The sequence below is a fragment of the Geosmithia morbida genome (assembly GCF_012550715.1).
Source record: "Geosmithia morbida isolate 1262 chromosome Unknown scaffold_4, whole genome shotgun sequence".
Lineage (NCBI taxonomy): Eukaryota > Fungi > Ascomycota > Sordariomycetes > Hypocreales > Bionectriaceae > Geosmithia > Geosmithia morbida.
The window spans coordinates 425,689-447,450 of record NW_023336191.1 but is presented as its reverse complement, the minus strand read 5'-3'; the positions used below and the strand labels follow the sequence as shown (position 1 = coordinate 447,450).

Below are 21,762 nucleotides of genomic sequence, written 5' to 3'. Positions count from 1 at the left end.
TTTTCGAAATTCACATAACGCCAATTGTTTCAATATATATATATATATCCGTATATTGTATATACATACATACATATATATATATATATATATTATATCACACGGAAACAAAGAGGAGAGGGAGAGGGACAGAGAGAGACAGAGACAGTGAGACAGGGAAAAAAAAGACATCAGATCTAGAATGTGATGATCCCTGCTTCCAAGAGCTATCCAACAAAAGACACGTTGTCTATCGTCATGGCCGAAGCAGAGACGCCCGCCACCATGGTATCCAAAAAAGGGGCCATCACGGCCGGCGATACGAGCGCAACTTTCGCAGAAAAATCTTACCTAGCATACTTCATCCCCCTGGCGACTGATCTGGAACTGGAGGATGTTTTCAAGGATTTCGGTCAAAGACAGTCCGTCACCGATTCGATACCTCAGAGGGAGTCTCTATTCTTTGGTATGCTTCGAAGGAAACCCCCTTTCCCATCACGTACTACAGGTATGTGCATGTCATGTACTGACCTCACCTGGCTGCAGATGAGAATGTCGATGTGGTCCTCATGCTCAAGATGCCGTGGCTGGAGGAAGAGGCGCTCCAATCCCAGCTGAACAGGCTGGTGCTATCGGTGGAGGCGCAGGTGGTCAACGCGAGCACATCGGGCAGCAGCAGCCCGCCGGCGAGCGATACCATCTTCAAGGGGACGGTCAAGGACGTGAGCGATCCATTCATCCTGGTGGACGAGGAGGAGGAGGAGGAGGAGGAGGAGACGGAGACGGAGGCAGGAGGAGGCAGCGACTCGGGCAATGGGAAGCCAAGAGGACGCCAGTCCATCTACGCGGTGTGGAAGCTGGGCGTCTTCATCGGGCGGCCGCGGATCCGTCTGCAGAGCCCGTCGGTCGTGGTGACAGCGTCGGCGACGCTGGGGCTGGAGCCCAAGGCGGACCATGTGGCCACGCGAGAGGGCTACCTCCCCAGCGGGACGGCGTCGAGCTTCAACCTGCTCGAAGCCTTTGGCGGCGACCCGGGTCTGGGCGGGGTGAAGCCGCAGCTGTCGGCGCTGCGCGTGTCTAAGGTGGCGCCGCTGGCCCGGCAGCAGGACGGCACGCGGCACATCCGCGCGCTGCCGCAGCTTCGGCTGCCGGTCCGCCCGGTCCTGCACACGCGCGTGCGCTTCTCGCGGCCCAACACGCTCCCCGTCGGACAGGCTGTCATCGCTATCCTCGAGATCGACTTCACCGCCGACTTCGACTGCGAGGTCATGCTCGACCGCATCGCCCTGTCCGTCCCCAACGCCACCGTCGACCCCCTGAGCGGCGACGACATGGCCCTGCCCATCCCCTGCGTCGCCCACGACTACCTCACCTTCCTCTATCACCTGTCCCCCGAGCCGGCCTTCGCTGCCACGGGCTCGGCCGCCGCCGCCGCCGCCGCCGTCGCCGCCACCTCCACGGCCTCGTCGCCCTCCGCCCTGCGCGACCTCGACATCTCCATCTCCGCCACCGCCCTGTCCGTCCCGGGAACCTGCCAACCCGTCCTGGCCATGCACTGGACCGCCAGCGTCGACTTCTCCGTCCCCGTCAACCCCAGCTTCAGCGGCCCCTCGTTCGGCAAGGGTCCCAGCATCCAGCGCGGCCACCGCCCCTCCCAGCTGTCCATCGGCAGCGGCCCCGGCAGCTCCATCGTCCCCCTCAAGACCCCCGCCATCACCCGCCCAGACGCCCTCCCCACCCTCGAGGCATCCACCAATCGCGCCGACACGCCCCTCCCCGAGCTGGGAATCACCCTGTCCCTCACCGGTCCCACGTCGCCCGTCCGCCTCGGCGACGTCTTCACCTGGGCCGTGCACGTCGTCAACAGGTCCAACGACGCCGCCGCCGCCATCACAGCCTCCTCCTCCTCCTTCTCTACCCCTGGCCTCCTCGCCCCCGCCCGACCTCCCCGCAAATTTGCCATCCTCGCCGTCCCTCGCCGTCGACGCAGCGACTCCGCCACCCGCTCTGTGCGTCCCCTTTCTTCTAGCTCCCGTCGTCGCGGCGGCGGCAACCCAGCCATGGGCGTCACCTGGCATCCTGCCTCTGCCGGCGCCGGTGCCGGTCTCGACCCTGACACCATGGAGGTGGCCGACGCCGTCATGGACGACAACGTCCTCCACGCCATACAGAAGAACTCTCTCGTCCAGACGGCCGACCTCGTCTGCCTCAACCCTGACGTCCTCGTCGGCCCACTGGCCCCCGGCGCCTGCCACGTCGTCGACCTGCAGTTCCTGGCTCTCAAGGAGGGTCTCGTCAGTGTAGAAGCCATCCGCGTCATCGACCTGGCTTCCCAGGATCATGTTGATATACGTCATCTGCCAACAATCATGGTAGAAGCAGCAGCATGAGGGAAAGAGAAGGGAAAGGGGGGTTGGTAAATTTAGAGAGGGGTGGAGAGGTCAGACAGAAGCACTTTTTAAAGAAAACACATACACACATCTTAATACAATCTGCATGCTATCCATACCCACTAAGACTAAAAACATCTTTTTTTTTTCTCATGGAAGACACACACACACGCCCACACAAAGAGAGAGAGAGAGAGAGATAGAGAGGGAGAGGGAGAGGAGAACAAGATCAAACCCAATGCCAATCGATGCGCCGCCGTGTGCTTGATATAACATGAAAATGCAACCCCGATAAGGTAAAACAAGTAGAAGTTAAAACAAAAATAAAAACCATTTACCGCCTTAGGAACTTCATTGCAAATCATCCAAGTCATCATCATTATCCCAGCCCAGTCTCTCAAAGATGGATCCCCCTCCACATTTAGTTGGCTGCTGCTGCTGCTGCTGCTGCTGCTGCTGCTGTCCACTTTCAAGCGGCAACCTCTTCTTGACAGGAGTCTGTGGTTCTTCATAATCAGCCAACCTGGTGACCTCTTCTGGCGCAAGAGGACCGCACCTCCTCATCGTGGGCCTGACGACGCTCCCAGGGACGGTGGGGGAGTCCATGGGTTCCAGCGCCGCCGTGCTCTGCGACATGATGGGTGAGGATGGTGGGATGGCCGGCTCCTCGGCCACCGGTCTGCGCAGGAACGTCGCGGTGGGCCTCTTGACAGGCGTCTGGCCCACGATGCCGGCGGGTGAGCTGCCAAAGACGTCCATGTGCCCGTTTCGGAGGACCGTCGACGGCGCTAGCGGTCCGATGCTCGACGGGGGGATGATCTCGTCTGTGCGGGGGAGAAAGGCGACCGGTGGGGTCCTCTCCCGGTCAACCTTGGGTCCCATGACGTCCTTGAAGCGGTGGTTGGCTGGCGTCGCCTTGACCTGGATGCCTGAGTTGTTGTTGGTCATAGCCGTCGGCTTGTTACCTCGTCGAACTTCTGGAGAGGGAGACACAGACGTTTTGTCAGTAATTAAAAGGATCAGGACCGGGTTGGGAGACAGAAAGAGGGGAGGGGGAGGAGGCAATACTTTTTGCAGGGACCCTGTGCTTGTCCGCCTCGACCATTGCCTGGCCCACGACGCTGCGGTTCGGCTTCCTCAGATTGGAGATGGCATCTCTCAGCTCGGCGTCAATCTTGGCCTTACGGTTAGCCTTGACGTCGTCCGCGCCCGCTGTCACGCTGTTACTCCTTGACAAGGAGGAAGAGCGTGCCTCCCGAGTGCCGGCAGGCCCTGCTGGATCTGCGCCCCGGGAGGGGGGCAGCCTGAGACTGTCGCTGTCTTCCCTCTTGACGCTGGGCATGGAAGCCGATGTTGCACGCATGAGGTCTTCGATCTGGCTCGGGCCACGTGATACGCTCCGACGATGCTCCCGCTCAAAGGAGAGTGCGTGCTGCAGCGACTCGGGCCGCTTGTGCAGGGCTGTTCGCCTGGCAGCGGCGCCGGGCCTCTGGTCCCGCCGCTCAGAGGGGCGCTTCTGCGACTTGGACTTGAGCTTCGGGGGCGAGACGATGACCGGTCCGCCGAGTTTCCGGCTGAGCGAGTCGCACAGCTGTGGGAGACGCGAAGAGTAGCTGGCGCATGCTGGTAAGTCTACGAGCACGATGCAAGCAAGACGGGGCGGCAGCACTTACAATGGAACAATGACGTCGACGCAAAAGTCGCGTAGAGGTTCCGACGACGCCTTTTGCTGAAGCTGGTGGTCGCTCGATTGTGTGGGGGTCTGGGAGTCCTGGAGGAGGATCTGCTCGTCAGACGCCATGGACTGCCAGATGGTGAGTCGGTCGGCGTGGACGTCGAGCAGGACCGGCAAGTTGTGCTTATTGCGCTTCTTGGACGCCGGTGGCGGGGGTGATACCACCACCCCCTTCTCCGGGGCTGCCTCTGAGCCGCCGCCGGGGAGGGCAGGCAGTCTGTCGTCGGCAGGCAGGTCCTGGGGCTTCAGGGGCTCGAGGGCCAGTATCTCCATGATGACAATCATCTGCAGCTGGGTCTCGCGGGTGCGCAGGAGCGACGCGTGCGCCTTGACCTGCTCGAGCGATATGTCCGTCTCGTCGTCGTGCCTGAGCTCGAGCTTGTTGGCAGCCCACCACTGGCGGATGCGGTCGTCCTCTTGAGGGTACAGGCCATCCTTGCCGAGCTTCATCTTCTTGGACCGGCGGCGCTTCTTGCGGGCCTCGTCGGAACTGTCGACCATTTCCTTCATCCCGGAGATGACCTTGGGTATCGTCTCTCGGTGCTTCCTGTCGACCTGCACGGTAGTGAGGACTAGGCCGGTGAGGAAGTCGATGAGGTCGCCGATGTCAAGGTTGGACTCGAGATCTAGGTGGAAGGCTGAGCGAGCACGGGACAGGGGGCCTTTGGCAAAGTAGGCTAAGGATCCCTATAGTGGTTATCGTGTCAGTCGGGAGAAACCTTGGCAAGCCACCCCACTTGCACGGGCGGCAGTCCTTCTCCTCTCTTACTTTAGACTTGTACAATGCTTCAAAGTAGTGGGAGCGGATGTTGTCAAAGATGTTGGTCGCAGCCTGCTGGGGGTCGACATCGGCCTCGGGGGCGACAATGCCGGGCGTTTCGAGGGATAGTCCACCAGGTGCCGTTGCTCGCGTATCGACAACATCGGCAGCAGGCAGCTGGGACGCGGAGTCTGTGGGTTTGGTCTGGGCAGCCTCTTGTCCGGTAGCTATCTCACCCGCTGCCGACGCCGACCGCGAACGAGGCCTCTTTCGAACGAGGGACTGGATAGCGTCGATGGCAAAGCGCTTCTTCCTTTCCTCCTTGTGCGTCCGGGGCGTCGTCAACGTAGCTTGCTCCAGGGCAGCAGGTTTCGGTGGGCCTGCTGAAGGAGGATGGCGGGTGAGGCGCTCGTGGCAGATGACGGTGGCGCGGGCGGCCAGGTCCTCGGGCGAGTTCCACGATCCGAGCTTGCACGCGGTGTAGAGGGTTGCGTCCAGCCTCTCGATGGCGTACAGCGTGCCCCTCAAGTCGTTGCGGGCAATCATGACGCTGGGCGAGGAGCCCATGCGGTTCTCGAGGTCGAGGATCTTGATGTGGGATTCGAAGAGGCGGCCGAGAGGCAGGTCACCCCGGGGATCGTTGAGGTCGAGGCATGAGAGGGAGAGGTGTTCGCGCGGGAGAATCATCAGCGGCTGGAGAAGTCGAGGTTGGACATGGAGTTTGGGTGGGTGCGGCTGGAAGTTCAGATTGCCCATCAGTCAGGCGTCTGCTAGCTGCGACAGGGAAGTGTCTCTCTGCGTGTGTGTACCTTTAATGTAACCATGGGCTTGAGGAGATGGTCCATGGCCAGAGAGTCGGCACCTTTCCTCTCGCGCGTCTCGGGGGAGCCAGATCCCCCATGCCCGCTGCGGTTGAGAGAGCCGTCGGACGAGGGGGTCAGGAAACCCGACCTTGACCGCGACGCGTCTGCGTCTGCCACGGCGGCGGAGGACATGTAAGGATGGACTTGGGGTGGGGGCAAGGTTGATGCTCAGATGCTGCGTGACATTGTTCTCGGATGGTAGAGAGGCAGTGAAGAAAAGAAGGGTTTACAGAAGGATTTACAGATCCATGGTCGTGAATGGTTACCTGTTCCCCTGCAGGTTCGTACTGTAGATTGTGTGTCTGTGTGTGTCAGTGGGGACGTCTGGGTATAAAAAAAACCAACAACCTACTGGCTGACAGTGAATCAAGACGCGTTCAGACACGCGCTACCCTCGACACATTGATTTTTTTTTTTCGATTTTTTTTTCTCTTGAGCCTGCAAGCTTGCTACTCTATTTCGAATTTCCTTCTTTCTCAGTTTAAATGGATAGAATTGTATTAGGCTCTACTTATGTGCGTAATTATCGTGTTTGTCATTATACTACGTGTGAGTTAAATAACCAGTTCGTGTGAAAGACATGCATCATATATTGATATGTACGCACTTACATCTACTATGCTTAAAGTGGTGGTTATCAACTCGTACATCAATCACTCATAGTATCTCACCAAAGAACATGACCAAATAATGTATCGTACAAGAACAGGATGACATGGAAACGATATTACAAAGCCTTGTATATTCTCGCATACTTTGGTATATACTACTATGAACATGATTATAATTCATACGACGATACTCCAATCCGATCATCACAGGCTATAATCCGATATTCTCTCTCCATGACGCTAAACCACCAAAGGCTGTACCGCTCCAGGCGGCGGCGGCATTTCCCTATCGGACAGCTCCGTACCGATATTCTCAGCCTCTAAACCCGTGTCATCAGCGACAGGATATTGCATCGGTTCACGCTTACTAAACTCCTCTCCATTCGAGACAAGGCGGCATCTCCTCCTGGTCAAACTGGCTGTATTGATTCGTGCTGGATGTCCTGTGTTTCTGACAGAAAAGTTTCTTCACCACATTGAAGCCAACCGCCAGCGATTCACACATTGCGGGGTATCGAAACAAACACACACACACACACAAACAACACACAACACCTATCAACCATGGGTTCGCAAGCGGGATACACGCAGCCGCCTATCCAGGTCTCCTTTGACGGCTTCCTGTTTGACATGGACGGAACGATTATCGACTCGACATCGGCCGTTGTCAAGTACTGGCGGGCGTAAGTAGTCGGGGGTTCTGACGACGTGAGAAGACGACTGCAGAGAAAGAATGAGAGAGAGGAAAGAAGCTTTGGCTGACGTCGAAGGGACAGCGTGGGAAAAGAGATTGGTGTAGATCCCGACACGATTCTCGAGACGTCTCACGGTCGTAGGAGTATAGATGTCCTCAAGATTCTCGCCCCGGAAAAGGCAACGATAGAATGTGAGTGAGAGCGGAAGAGGGAATACATCACATATGCATAGAAAGGAGGAAGGAAAGAAGAAGGAGAAGAAGAGGGGGAGAAAAAGAAAGAAGAGAGAGAAGAGCAAGATTGTGAAGCTTACATCTGATGACGCACAGACGCTCAGGAAATGGAAGGCCGCCTTCCCCGCGACTACTCCGACGAAGCCGTCGAGATCCCGGGAGCACGATCCATGCTGGACAAGCTGACCTCCCTCTCGGCACCGTGGACCATCGTCACGTCAGGCACGATACCCTTGGTGACGGGCTGGCTAAAGGTCATGTCGCTGACGACGCCGGAGCACCTCGTGACAGCCGAGTCGGTGTCCCAGGGCAAGCCCGACCCGGGATGCTACCTCCTGGGCAGGGAGAAGCTGGGTCTCCACGAGAGGTCCAACGACATTCTGGTCCTGGAGGACGCCCCCGCGGGCATCAGGGCCGGCAAAGCCGCCGGGTGCAAGGTGCTGGGCCTGGTGACGAGCCACACGGTGGATCAGGTGGTCGAGGCCGGACCTGACTGGGTCGTCCAGGACCTGTCTTCCGTCCGGGTTGTGGGTAAGGAGGGGGGCAAAGTGATGATTGAGATATCACATTCGCTCAAGATGTAGATGATTTCACTTTCTCCCTCTTCCTTTTTATTTATTTATTTTTATTGTTAAAACCCCTCCCTCCCTCCATTTCTCTCTCACTCTCTCTCTTTCCCCGCTTCCTGAAATCAAATAGATGGCACAAGGGGAGGAAGGGCAAAACTAATACTGAGAAGGGGAGAGGGGTGTGTGTGTGTGTGTGTGTGGGTGGGTGGGTGGCTCCTTCTGGAAATAATAGAAGGGAGTTTCTTTTCTTTTCTTTTTTTCTTTTGTGTGAAGAGGGAGGAAATATCCGATAGACTACTATATGGATTGAGAATTGCATTCCAACCTTCATCCCCTCCTGCATAGAAGAGGCCATATCTTGTCTCGGCAAGCGTCGGGCGAGTGTCTCGGTCCAAGGAAAGAAAGCAAGTATTGCCTTGTTCACCTCTCATCTGCGGAGAAGGGAAGGGGTAAGAAGGGATATGGGGTGTGAACCTCTCAACAATCACCAGTTTAAACAGCGAGGTGTCATGAATCTCCATCAGAGACAAGCATGACACCCAGGGAGTCTATTTAATCGTTGACGAAGGAAAATAACGATGATAGCAGCAGTTTTTCTTACGCGTGCTTTTGTTGTCTTCAACGCGACCTCACCCTCCCTCTAGTGCGACATTGCTGCCCCTTGCCAACGGCGCGCGCGACCATGACGCGAGCCTCCCTCGACGACAGCTCCATCCAAGGCTAGCCATAGCCAACAACGGTATGCGTATCACTTGCTAGTAGCTAGTGCCAGGTACTAGCTAGCAGTTGAGCGGTTCAACCTTGTCGTGTGCGTCCTTTCCTTCTCTCCCTGCTCGCTTCCCTCGCGTTACTAACGAGCAAAATCAATCCGAGACAGCGCCGTCAATTGTCGAGATACCCTCTTTCCCTCTTCCGGGCATTGGCAACAAGCCAAATCTGGACCTGGGATCTTCCCAAAGAAGACGACCCTAATGCCCATGGCGTCATGGTGAAACATGAGAGAGAGTTTACGCCGAAGCAAGAGAGCAGATGCTGCAACTACCTCCACCCCTTGCCTCTGAACCAGAAGATCCGTGAGGTTCACGCAATTGTCCCATGGTCAGGACAGGACAACCACGTCAACTCTCTCTTTTGGTTCCCAGCTCGTTTAGCATCATGAGGGAAAAAAAGACCGGAAAAAAAGTTAAACCCACCATGGCGCCATCTAGATCGGATCAAAAGATGCGTTTGGGAGGAGGGAATGATACCAAAGATACACGGAAGGTTATTTTTTCTTCTTTTTTTTCGCATGAACGAGCCAACTTGTGAGTAAGGATATACCATGGCTGTATCTAGACTCCTCGTTCCCCGTATTTATATTCGTTCAACATCGTCTTTCGACATCCATCAAGGGACCTACACGTCTCACCACCCAAAGCTCTCTCTCTCTCTCTCTCCACGCCTCCTGCTACACCTTATCAGTATTACCTTACAAAAAGAACGGAAGACATATTCACATACATCATTCATAAAAGGACCGGGAACCGGTTGCGAGGAGAATAATTGAAAAAGGAAAATCGGAAAGTTGGGAGTTCGTTGGGCCGGAGGATATCTACAATGCCGATTGGGCCCAGAGCCACGGAGAGGGGGGGGGGGGGGGGGGGGGGGAGCAGTAAAGCGATCCATCTCTGGTAAGTGCGTATGTGGCATGGAGGTTTATTTTCCTTTTTTTCTCACCCTCTCAACACATGGTTTGATCTGACCGTTGTTGCCTTGTTGATCCCGTACCCTTGGCGTGAATTGTAGGTGGGGGACTATGACAAGCTCGGGGAGAAGAAGAAGAAGCAAAAGTAAAAAGTCAGGACAGTTTTTTTTTTCTTTTCTTTTCTTTTTTCTTTTTTTTCTGTGATCGACAATTAGTTCCATCCCCGTACATTAGAACTAAATAAGCCGGTGAGGTTTTGTCAATGACATTCAAGTCTCCCTTTCTCTTTCCCTACAAACAACTTGCTTCTTATTCAGGCAAAACAAAGCAAACCTTGCTTGATAACTAAATGTCCCCGGTAGGTGACCATCATGACCCTAGCAGGGGAATGTGATTCTAGCATCTCCGGTCCCTACTTTGGAAAGTCAGTTTTCGTACCTCTTCGATGGAGAGGTGTTTGTCATGACGATCTTCCTTTTGCTTTGCTTGGCCGTGACAGGCCACTAGACGAAAATGATGATGTACTCATACTCTTACAGCTACTATCGGACGTGTTGCAGCTAACAGACCCGAAAAGCCATACTGGGGAGCTTGGAGGGAGGAACCATGCTCTGAGAGGGGAGGGTGAGGGCCATATTTTGGAGCCATGTCTTGGATGGCTCATGGATGACCCAGCTTACCAACTTTGAATAACGAAAAGATCTACAGATCTTCTTGGTACCCGTCGTCAAGGGACTAACTAGTACGACTTTGGTAGTGGCGGTACAGCACGCCGCACAATTTACTACAACCAACTCTTTTGCTGACACCGTATAGCTACAGCTCTACTTATAGATTGCACCCATCACTTACTTGTATCTCCCCGGAGGTTAGTATTTCCCGTATTTTCTCCCCCTCCCTCTTTTCGGCTCCTCCCCCCCCCCTCTCTCTCCTCTTTACAACCGATTTGGTTTAGTTGATGCTGTTGTGTTACTTGACAGGGTTCGGCTACGTAAAGTCGTCGCCCCGAGGTCACCGCGGGAAGGAAATCCCGTCCTGGATTTTTTTTTTTTTTTGTGTGGAGGAGTATGTGTGTATGTGACTGTACGTGAGAGGGAGAGGGACCGATCTGTTGACCTCACACGTGTGTCGAGGTGGTTGAAGACCATGGCGGTGGAGATGGTTGTGAGAAAAAAAAAGACAAAGACTGCATTTCCAAGAAGGGAAACATGGCCGTGTTTGGAAAGATGTTGGAGGGAAAAAATAAAATAAAAACATAAGCCATGAGTCTGTGTGGCTTGCCGGCGGTGGGGGGGGAGAAGGGTTGAGTTTGTCTGCCCTAGGACTTTATACAGCAAAAGTTCAGCGCACTGTTTTGTTGTTGTTTGTTATTTACTCCGTATTTAATAGTATCTACAACGTTTGGTTCTATGTTTCTGAAGATCGGCAGGTGTTTTTTTTCCTCTTCGATACTGGGGTGCAGAGAAGAAGAGAAGACGCAAAAGAAGAGAAGAAAAAAGAAAGGGAAGAAAAAAAGAAAAGCATGGGCCATGGGGTCCTACTACTCCGTAGACAAGCCGACTTTCTTCTTGTGGACCGTAAGAAGCGGGTGACGAATACCCCGACAGGGAAGTCCCCCTCGTATTGTATTTCGAACAAGACGAGAGGGACAGAGAGAGAGAGAGAGCAAAAAAAGTGGCAGGGGTACCAGGGTCATTATTCGATGCGATTGGAGGGAACGGCCTCGGAGTTGTTCCTTGGACCGTCCGTCGTCGTGCATGAAGCGCCATGGAGACGAGGGTCAGTGCTGCGCTGCTGCGCTGCCCTTTCTAGATTCCCGGGGCCTAGCCCCACGGGGCTGATGGATGGACTCTGGCAGGCAAGTAATCAAACTCGTCGCCGTAAAAGGTGACGGGCTATAGCTACAGAATAGGGTATTAGCTATAGTAGAATGATAGCAGAACGAAAGCATTCAACGGATGATTCCTCTCCGCATCACTATACGTACAATATTATCCGTCGTGGCCAAGAACGTGCTAGAGGTGATAATCAGAAGAGGGTGAAGGCTCAATACAGGTACTGGCAAGTAGTTATGACTCGTTCGTATGCGAGGGGGGAGGGGATGACGTAGATGGGACGCAGACGGGACGCAGACAGGACAGGTTCGACGTGTATGTCCTGCCAGAGTTTTATCAGTAAGAAGGTACGATACGCTCTACGCTGTATAAGAAAAGGATTCTGCACGGCCAACGACGGAAAGGAGCAAGAGAGGCATGTGGACAGAGGCGAAGGAGGGTATGGAAAAGTAACATTGATACAGACAATACACGGTGGTGTCGATGTATCGTATGGGAGGGGTCCCATGCTTGTACCACACGTGGCCGTCGGGATCGGAAAAGGCACTAAAATACGAACCGTCGTCAATCATGCTAGCCTCTTGATCCCTGCCCGACAGTAGAGAGTCTACTCGTACTTGCGCTCGTAGGGAGTGGAAATATTATTACATACCTGTAGGCTGTAGGCTGTACGGAGCACATGTCTACGAGTATGCGACAATAGTGCGTTACAGAGGAAGGTAAGTACCTGTAGGCCGTAGCAGTATCAGCATCTAGATTAGTTTGATGGGAATCTCCGGTTTTTATGCTCGAGCAGCCGTATCACATGTACTACAGTTTGAGCGTATTGCCGTAGCCACAGGTAGTAAATACTGCCATTCTGACAATGTCGCACGGAAATAAATTCTGACAGGTACGACGAATGCTGGATGGGCGGGATGGCTGGCAGGTCAGGACATTCGTCCTCTCATCATCATGGCCCTATCACCTGATACCACCTGAGGCGTGCCTGCCCAGCCTACCACCACCGCCACCGACACAACCTGCGGAAAATCCCCGCCCCTTGGGTTATTATGTGCTTGTCCAAGAGGTGTGCCTGCTTAGGCGAGTGGGATATCCCGTCGGGCAACTCACTGCGCAGTGCTAACTACCCGTATTCAGGAATTACAGCGTAGTCATCGTGCTCTCTATGCGTCCGCTACTCCGTACGCAACGCATGGACTCTCCGCCCGTACCGTCCGCTCATCTTCCCCTAGTATATTTATTTTCTATCCATGCCTGCTAGGGGCGGACTCTTCCCATCAACACCCCCCCCTCCCCCTCCCCCCCGTCCCGATCAGCCTCAGATGATGTTGTCCGGTCAGACTAATATGCTAAATAAAAAGCAACTTTTGGATGGGAACTGGGGGCAAATTTCGATCGAGCAAAGACGGAAAGGGCCTAGAAGGCTTTTGATCGGAAAGGGGGGGAGGTGGGGGGGGGCAGGGGAGGAGAAACACCACGCGTTTTTTCCTCTTGGCCTCGTTTTTTTCTCTCTCCCACTGCCTACAACTGCTTACGTATCAGTTAGCTGTTTACTTGGTACAGCTAGCGATACATGAGCTCGAAACAAGCTACGAGAGTAAGAAGGCTGTCGACCAAATAAAAAGAAGCTCCGATCGCTTCACGGGGTTTTCTTTTCTTTTCTTTTATATTTTATTTTTATTATCATTACTTTTTTTTTTAAAAAAAAAAGAGACATGTAATGGTATATCTTGATCTTGATGCTTCGCTGTTTATTGATCGTTTATATACGCAATGTTTACTATTTACCTTTTATGGCCACGAGCCAGGACACGATGGCGCAAGTAGGTACTCTCAGAATAGACTAGTAGACTTAGACCCAACATGTGAAATCTGGCCTCGTCCACGATAACATCTATGAAGAAGTCGCAAAAGATCAAGGTCATAGAGGGGGTGTGCATATCACCGCTCTGGATGCTACCTCACATATACGGGGTATTATTATCTTAGACCTTATTAATACAGAGTTATTACGAGAATTGTCCGTCATCCACCACCGCCGGAAACCACCCCACCCTACGCCTTCGCCCAATCGGTAGCATATACCCGTGGAGAGATAAAAGCAAGCTGTCGGCTGTTTTTACCTCGCCGACCCAGAGCAGCTAGTCCGACAAAAATGCGTGGTAGATATGATGCAGGCGTGTACAAGTTGACCCCGGGGATTGAGTGATGTTTCTGGACAGCCATGTCCGCCACTGAGGGGGGGGGGGGGGGGGGGGGGGGGGGGGGGAGAGGGGGGAAGGCTTACGTATTCGTGTGTTTAGTATTTACGGAGTAGTAATAATGCTCATTCTACAGATTACTCGGCACGAAAAAAAGTTTGGTCCTCTTCTCTGTCAAGGTCTTGTATGTGCGTGTCTGTGTGTGTGTTTCTTATGCGGCCATGAGGCCTGTTTTGGGCCGATGGGCAGGGTCTGGAACGTTCCGACCTGGCTGTCCCCCATCCTGGAGAGGGGGAGTGCGCGGACTGGAATAGGCCAAGTATTTGCACTAGAAAGGTGATGATGTGAGGGGGGACAGGACAGGAGAAAGAGGGACATGGGAATCCTTCATCTGAATCGAACTATCTCTTCACCTTCTTTTTCTCATCCGTTCGAGCGAAGTCGATTGAGAGGGAGAGTGTGTTTCTGCGCTTGGAGAGGAAGGAGAGAAAGTCAGAGGCTCTTTCCCGTCAAGAAGAGAGAAGAGACTCCACTTCCCGATAGTCACGATCCAATCGTGTTGAAATCCACGCCCCCGGCCTTTCCACGTCCTACCTTCCCTACTTGCATCTCGCATTTTGTGGTTTCCTTTCAAACGAGGATTTGTAAATTGACACTATATACACAATCTCCGTATACATCATTACTCGGCAATTCTCCGTAGAAAGCGTTCTATCATTCCCATGCAATAGTATATGTACCATGACACAATAATGAGAATTTACCTCTTTCGTGTTAACGCGGCTGCGACAGCTTACAACAGGTCAATATAACCCTACGGGGTAGTTAGGCCGTGTTAATCATACTCATACCAGAGGAAAGAGGAAAAGTCCGAACAAAGAGGAAGCCCGACGGTTAAATACTCCCATACAGTAGTACCAACGTACCTGCAATAGCACGTCGAGTAAGATCGATCCTATAACCACTTTCACCGTCCGACGCCCTCCGTTATAGTCGCACTGCATCTGGCCTCCTTTGCGCAAGTCAGTCACTGCAGGGACTTGGGAGAGAGAGGGAGAGAGACAGAGAGAGAGGGCGGCACGGGAGGTGACACAGATAGGCAGGTCCCCTTTTCTCCTTCCTTCACCTCACTCTCTTCCATCCCAATTTGCCCCTCACGAGTATCACAGCGTCTACGTAGTGCATATAAGTCATACCCTTGTTTTCCCTAAACCCCCTCTGCTCCCCACGTGCTCCATTTTTCTCTCTCTTACGTCGTAGCCGCCCGGAGTCGGCCGGCGAGAACCATGTAGGATAATCATGCTTGAATTATAGACAACTCTTGTTCTCACGGTCCGAAATTGGCTGGCACACCAGGATGGCGATGACGTGAGCGGTCCTGTGGAAAAAGGGCCAGGCAAAGTGTGGGAGATGAAGAGTGACTGCAGGGCCAAGTTCTGACAATCCCTCTTTCGTGTCCTTTTCTTGGGTTTGGGATATAGCAAGCCTCGTCTGGCATTGACATATTCACGCCAATTCTCCCTCTCTGCTCGCACGTATGCATATCTCCCTAGGTTTCTCTCTGTCCATACGATATATTATAGATATATCCCTGGGACATGCACACACACCCCCTCGAAAGAAAGTCTTGTCTTTTATTGCGCTGCTGCTCCAATGATGAAGAGAGAGAGAGAGACACACGCGCGTGCACGCGTCATTTGTCTGTTAACGCGTAAATGACCATTGGACATGTGGGATGCGACATTGGGGACGAGGGGAGCGTGATAGCTTGGAGATACTTATTGTTCTACATCATATACTTGTATTACCAGCTGGTTCATGACAATCCGCCCACCGTTTGTCCCGCGCGCGTATTGTATGGTAAACCCTGCGCCCTTGTCCTCTACTCAGATCCCGAGAGCAGGGGTTTAACCCATTTAGCAGCGGTAATTAATATAGGAGCTAAAAAAAGAAGAATGCATCAATCCGTGTCCCACTTACGGCCGTCGCCTTGCGGGTCTTCTTTCTCCTATCCCCCCCCCCCCGTCTCTCCGAAATCGTGGGTAGAAAAAAGATTTTTGCGGGCCTGTCGTGTCTACCCTCTGCTCTAAGACTATATGTGGTAATGCTGTCTGTCTCTTTTTGGCAACGCCTTTCTTCCCCTTGTGCTGCCCTCGGTGTGGAAAATGGGCAGTACGACATAAAGGGAGCTGTGTTCAAAAGGGAGAAGAAGCGCGCCCCAGAAAAAAAAAAGGAAGCCAGTTCGCGTCGTGTTCAATCTTACATATACACGCTACTACCGCTACAGCGCGTTCACAGTGTTTGAGCGACTGAACAAATATTGTGGCGAGAGAGAGAGAGAGAGAGAGAGAGAGAGAGAGAAACTAGAAAAGAAACGAGACGGATGAGAAAAACAAACATACACACACACACGTATCAGCAGTGATGGAGTAGCAAAACAAAGCCAAGACGCTACGTCGGTGGGAGAAGGGGAAAAAGAAATGCCAAGAAGCCAAGAACTGAAGCCTGTCGGGGCGAGAGAGAGAGATAAAGGCCGCTGCTATGGACCCGATGGGATGCAGTCAAAGAACCTGGAGCTTGCCGGGAAGACAAGAAAAGGTCCGCAGCTCTACAGAACCAGATTTCTTGGCTTGACCCTTCCCCCCCCCCATCACACTCTCCTCCTCCTCTCCGGTCCGGCCCCCGGCGTGGTAGTCTGTAGTCTGTATACGGTCGTGTGGTGGCAGTGGTGGCAGTGGTGGTGGCGGATGCACGTCGCCCTGCCCACCTACCAAGTCGGCATTGTCTATCCGCCCGCCCACTCTGATCATTTTTGTTCTCCCTCTTTTTTTCCTGGACCTATGTACATTTTACTCGTAGTGGTACGTCGTCGTACATCGGTCATGACGGTACGCGTTTTGTCTCGTCGTACGACGCATTGGTAGGAAAACCGTAGTACCGTTACGCCCCATATATAGAGAGGGAGACATGAAGGTATATACTCGCGAGTATAGTTCTGATTTGACAGAAGGCGAAAAAAAAACAATGAGACAGAATTATTACTAGAGGGCGATTGACGGTGACACGGCAGTGATTTTCAGACGTTGTGCGTGGATACACAAACCATGATCGCCTCTCCCTCTACCCCTCGGATGTTTCTGCCTCCCGGGAGTACGATCGTATGTACGACGTGGGATGAGCTGTGTGTCTCTCTGTTATTTTCCAAGTTTGACCGTTGTGTGTGTGTGTGTGTTCCTAACTAGGGATAGTATATGGATCTTGAGAATGGAGTGATTGGAAAAGGAAAAATAGCCCTCTGCTGATGAGCTGGGCTGGGCTGGGCTGAGATGGAGTTTGGACTTCTCAGTTACGCGGTTGTGTTTGCTTCGTTTGGTGGTAGTGGTGATGGTGGTGGTGGTGGTGGTGGTGTGGTGTGTTTTGTGGGGCAGTAGGACCAAGCCAGGTGTGTGCTCACCTTCTAAAGTCTACGGATACAGGTACAGATTGTGGGACGGTCTACAGGTACGACGAGTACAGAGAGCCAGCCAGAGTAGCATCACTTCAAACCTGTACGAGTACTCTATAGAGAGAGGATGTATCATGTGTTGCATGACAGACGACGAGCCTGTGCCTCTCTGCGCATGCACTAACAGATAGGTACAAGTTAACTCCATACATGTAGGCCGGGGAGTGTCCCGTGCCCACGCTGTCGAACATCGTGGACACCGGGCCTAGGCTCTGGGCCATATGCGTGCAACGTTCCCACCCCGGTCAAAACCGTGCACCTACAGGACCATGTAGTCTAGTATATGGTACAGGTTTGGTCGTACTTTTACCGGCACCGAGGCGTGTCAAGGGCTCAGCATGGTCCATCGCTTTTGAGAAATACACATAATACACAGAGAGAAATGGAGAGAGAGAGGGAGAGGGACAGAGAGAGAAAGAGAGAGAGCCAAGCTTGTTGTGCTTGTGCCCCTGCAGTCACCTGTCACGCATGTCAAAAGAAAGGAAGATAGAAGGAGAGTGCATGTATATATTGGAGAGTAACGTGTAAATAAGACCAAAAGGATACTTGCCTCTGTGGCATCATCATCGCCATCACACCAAAACCTTTCTGTGCTTCTCTTAGGTTAACGCCACACCCCACTCCTCCTCCTGCTCCTCCTGCTCCTCCATCAGTGCTAAGCCAATGCCACGCCAGCTGCCCCCCCCCCACCCCCCCCGGCCCCAGGTATCCGGTGAGCAAACTCGAACTTCTGGCCATACTCGTAGGTAGTGGTGGGGCTCCCATCCTGAACTTACACACACACCCCTCCCTCTTCCACCACACATCATCACCAACTCGCACGCCTCCCCTTTCTCTTCCCTGCCCACCAAGGGACGGGCACTTTAGAAGTATTACCTGAAGACTGTACGGAGTACGGAGTAGTAACTACATGTAGCAGTAGGACGGCGCTCCAGCTCCTGCTCTAACGGGGCGAATTGGCCACACGCACATGGACCTCTCGCCCCCTTCTCAGTAGCGTTACCTTACAATCACCCCAGTCCATCTGTGCCCCCCCCCCCCTCCCCCTCCATCTAGTCCATCCCGTACGTAGGTAGCTTTGCCAAGAGAAAGGAGGCCCTGCTTGATGAGAGAGAGAATCCCAAGCTGGGTTGCTGTACGACACACAACGAACGCACTCCCCGGCCATGTTCCCCTTGGCGTGCGAAAAAAAAAAAAAAAAAAGGCTTCCTAGGCTGCGCTTGTTAAATCGGACCAGAAGAGTACGTACCCACGGAGTACTCGTACTCACGACTGCCCTCGACCCACGCCCGTCGCCTGCCAGGTCCCATGTAAATCTCCCTACCATCGGATCTATTGACTTCAACTCACTTACCCCCCCCTCCTCATCCACTTCCTGCTTCAACTCACCCTCACCCTTCTTCTATACTACTCACCTTGACCTCAGGAAACTCGTCCCTGATTTCTTCCCTCCTTGTTCGCTTTTATTCCTCCCTTGAACTTGTCCACCCCTCCTTTACACGACAACTTGTCATCCTAGGACAGCACCGAGACCCTTCAACCCACCCCGTCGACTTGTCTCACTCTCCCCCCCGCCGACTGTCGAAGTCTATACAGTTCCATCTGGCCTCACATCTCTGATCGAATCGTCACCCTTCGCCCCGCCCTTGGGATATTTGGTGCCCGGATCGTCGGTTCCCTTTGAATCTTTCGGTAGTGCTTCGCTCTCGTTGAAAAGAAGAGGCTGCTGCAACCTCATGCTCAGAGATCCTCGTCACTCATCTCAAGATACCTTCATCCTACCAACTCGAGTCACTCTTTTTGCTTGCCTTCTCCTAGACACACACGCTCTTTGAACCTCAGTTCCTTCCCGGAAAGCTTTATTGCCTTCTTCATTCCTTCTTTCCTTCTGCTGCCTTCTCCTATCTTACAACGACTTGCATCTGCTCTTTCGCCGTTGCACACAACCCAATCCTGGGGACGACAGACGCGCACGCAACAAGAGAGATGGATGCCTACTCACAGGGATGGGCTGGCATGCCCTTTTCCGAGGTCGACGATGCCTTTGCCACATACCCTCAGTACCCTGCCACCAACTACAACGCCATCCTAGCCAGCTCCATGGAAGCCTACCAGGCTCAGCATCACCACCTAGTCCACCACCAACCCATGTCCCGCACCACCGAGTCCAAACCCCGCCTATCCAAGGATGAGGTCGACACTCTAGAGAAGGAGTTCCAGAAGAACCACAAGCCCAACAGCAGCACCAAGAAGTCTCTCGCAGAGGCTATGAGGGTTGAGAATGCCCGTATCAACGTGAGTTCTGACCACTGCAGACCCTCCCCCCATCTGTGCAACGCAAACTGACCCCGGATACAGAACTGGTTCCAGAACCGGCGGGCAAGGGAAAAGAAGGAGAGGAATATTCGCGAGTACGAGGCCAAGCAGAAGCTTGAGAGGGAGCAAAAGGGCTCTTCCCACCCCGGAGGCTCATCTAACCTTCCCACCCGCGGCAGCCACCTGGTGGCCTCGAGCGCGCCTTTCCCCAACGCCCCCCATTCTTCATCATCGCCCTCGGCCGCCGCCAGCCCCGAACAGTCTCCCATTCTCGACCATGAGAGCGACGCTGCCGGCTCGGATGACGCTGCCGAGACTCATGCGGCCACTGACATTTTCCGACTCCCCGACCAGCTCTTCAGCTTCGACATGCCCGCCGCCACTCAGATGTCCTACGAGTACTCCGGTACTTCCCCTTCCAACGGCACTTCGGAAGTCAACGAGCCCGTCATCACGACCGATGACGACGATGACGCCGACTACTTCGTCAACACACACAACAACCCTTCCATGCAGCAGTTCCAGCAGCTCTTCTCCCACAGCATGCCCAAGAGGAACAACGCACTCGCATCCCCGCCCGCCATCGACATCAACTCTCGCCGCAGCCGCAGCCGCCCTGCTCCTCTGTCCATCGGTGGCTCGTCGCGGAGCTACTCGCTCGGCGTGCCCCGCACCGCCAGCATCGACAACATGAGCTACAGGAGAGGATCCGACATGATGTGCCGCCGCGTCATGTCTTCCTCGCGCATCAACAAGCTCAACTCTGTGCCGCGCAGTCCCTTTCCCGTGAACTGGTCCCCCGCCTTTGGCCGAAAGAGCAGCAACAGCAGCAGCGATACTGCTCCTCCGACCCCCGAGACGCCCATGGCCGATCATAGCAACATGGCTTCCAACAACGGTGCCGACAACTTGCTCATGCCATCTTCCGACCTCCACACCCCTCCCACCACACCCGGCATCAGGCGCAACCTCTACAATAGCAACAGCAATCTGAACTCGTTCTACGACATGTCGATGCCCACAACTGACGCCAGCGTTGTTGCTTCTTCCATGGTCAGCTTTCCCGGATCCACCAGCAACAGCAGCCTGTCCATGATGACTCCCAACTACCTGGCCAACAGCATGAGCCAGCCTCAGACGCCTTCTTTCGCATCTCCCATGGGCACGTCGCCACTCACCGGCCCCGAGTACACGTGGGCGGCAGGGGGCATCATGTCTGAGAGCTTCTCGCCCGAGGACCAGCACCAGTCTGCTGGCCCTCACTACTACAGCATGTCCATCCCTACCTTTGGCATGGAGACGTGAATTCATTCACGTGTCATCCTTACATATTCTGCTCTCAACATATATCTTGTATTAGCTTTCGGTGTTTTTATCTCTGCTTCTGTAGCGGCGTGGCTAGCGAGCCCTACATGTATTCATGCTATTTTTTTGGTCTTTTCTTTTCCCCCGAATACTTTGGTTCTTATTAATTACTTTTCCTTTTTTTTCCCTTTCCCTATCGTCACATATATATATACATTTACAGCGGCCTAGCTACATCACAAGGTTTTATTTTTTTTAATCTTTTCATCCGTCTTCTTGTCTGATATGTCTTTTTTTTTCTCGTTTTCCATTTTTCTCCGACTCACTGAATTTCAGTGTTTTTTCTTGAGAAATGTCACAAAAGGATGGATGGAGATGGCGCTATGGTTATTCATAGGTGGATTTTGGATATTTGGGTATGGATGGTGGGGGGGGGGGGGCGGTTGCGTTTCTGGGACTCGGGAGTTTCTTCTACTATTGCTTTTTGATGTATTATTATATCAATGGAGGTGAAATTGGCGACTTCTAAATATACCGCCCTTTTTCCACACTTGCAATGGTGACTCGCTAGGATACTTTCTCCATAATGGCAAGAGAAGTTGTGACTGGGATTATGCTTCTTACATGTTGCTATCGTTGTTGTAATAGCTAACACCGGTTCCAGCCTAACCTTTCTGGGCTATCACCGGGTGGATGCTTCTCGCTTCGGTCGAAGGGGTAGCGACGACAAGTAAGACCAGAGAAATGATATAGAGCTGAAATCCACTCAAAGCCCTCAATAACAGCCATCCATCCGGTATGGTGTAGTGGCTAACATTTCGCGCTCTCATAACCTGAGGGAAATCATTCCGCGGAGCCCAGGGTTCGATTCCCTGTACCGGAGTTTTATTTTTGCCGCTTTTCAGGATTTCATCATCTCTTTCATCTCGCCTCTGTTTTCTTTTTCCCTACAATTATTTGAATTTCCTTTGCTCCTATTCCAACGAGTTTGCCCCTTTTCTGTCTGTCTCTCCTTTAATCAAGGGGCCTACGGAACTTTTTTCCCCCTTGAAACATTTCCGTCTTTGTACTCCTATGC

General features: G+C 53.3%; 4 protein-coding genes across 4 annotated transcripts; 3 read left to right on the top strand and 1 right to left on the bottom strand.

The window, feature by feature from the left end:
* Nucleotides 1–237: 237 nt before the first annotated feature.
* Nucleotides 238–2,369, top strand: GMORB2_5623 (uncharacterized protein; the record flags this gene model as incomplete). Its single annotated transcript, XM_035467593.1, has 2 exons — nt 238–445; nt 526–2,369. 2 exons carry the CDS (start codon nt 238–240, stop codon nt 2,367–2,369), a joined length of 2,052 nt encoding a protein of 683 aa, XP_035322559.1.
* Nucleotides 2,370–2,720: 351 nt separating this feature from the next.
* Nucleotides 2,721–5,859, bottom strand: GMORB2_5622 (DNA replication regulator SLD3; the record flags this gene model as incomplete). The annotated part of the gene is made up of 5 exons (XM_035467592.1): nt 2,721–3,346; nt 3,438–3,982; nt 4,043–4,659; nt 4,874–5,599; nt 5,674–5,859. The coding sequence occupies 5 exons, from the start codon at nt 5,857–5,859 to the stop codon at nt 2,721–2,723; spliced, it is 2,700 nt and encodes an 899-aa protein (XP_035322558.1).
* Nucleotides 5,860–6,902: 1,043 nt separating this feature from the next.
* Nucleotides 6,903–7,850, top strand: GMORB2_5621 (glycerol-1-phosphatase; the record flags this gene model as incomplete). The annotated part of the gene is made up of 3 exons (XM_035467591.1): nt 6,903–7,021; nt 7,115–7,224; nt 7,363–7,850. The coding sequence occupies 3 exons, from the start codon at nt 6,903–6,905 to the stop codon at nt 7,848–7,850; spliced, it is 717 nt and encodes a 238-aa protein (XP_035322557.1).
* Nucleotides 7,851–19,049: 11,199 nt separating this feature from the next.
* GMORB2_5620 (Homeobox domain) lies at nt 19,050–20,684 on the top strand (the record flags this gene model as incomplete). The annotated part of the gene is made up of 2 exons (XM_035467590.1): nt 19,050–19,358; nt 19,422–20,684. The coding sequence occupies 2 exons, from the start codon at nt 19,050–19,052 to the stop codon at nt 20,682–20,684; spliced, it is 1,572 nt and encodes a 523-aa protein (XP_035322556.1).
* Between the last annotated feature and the right edge of the window lie 1,078 nt (nt 20,685–21,762).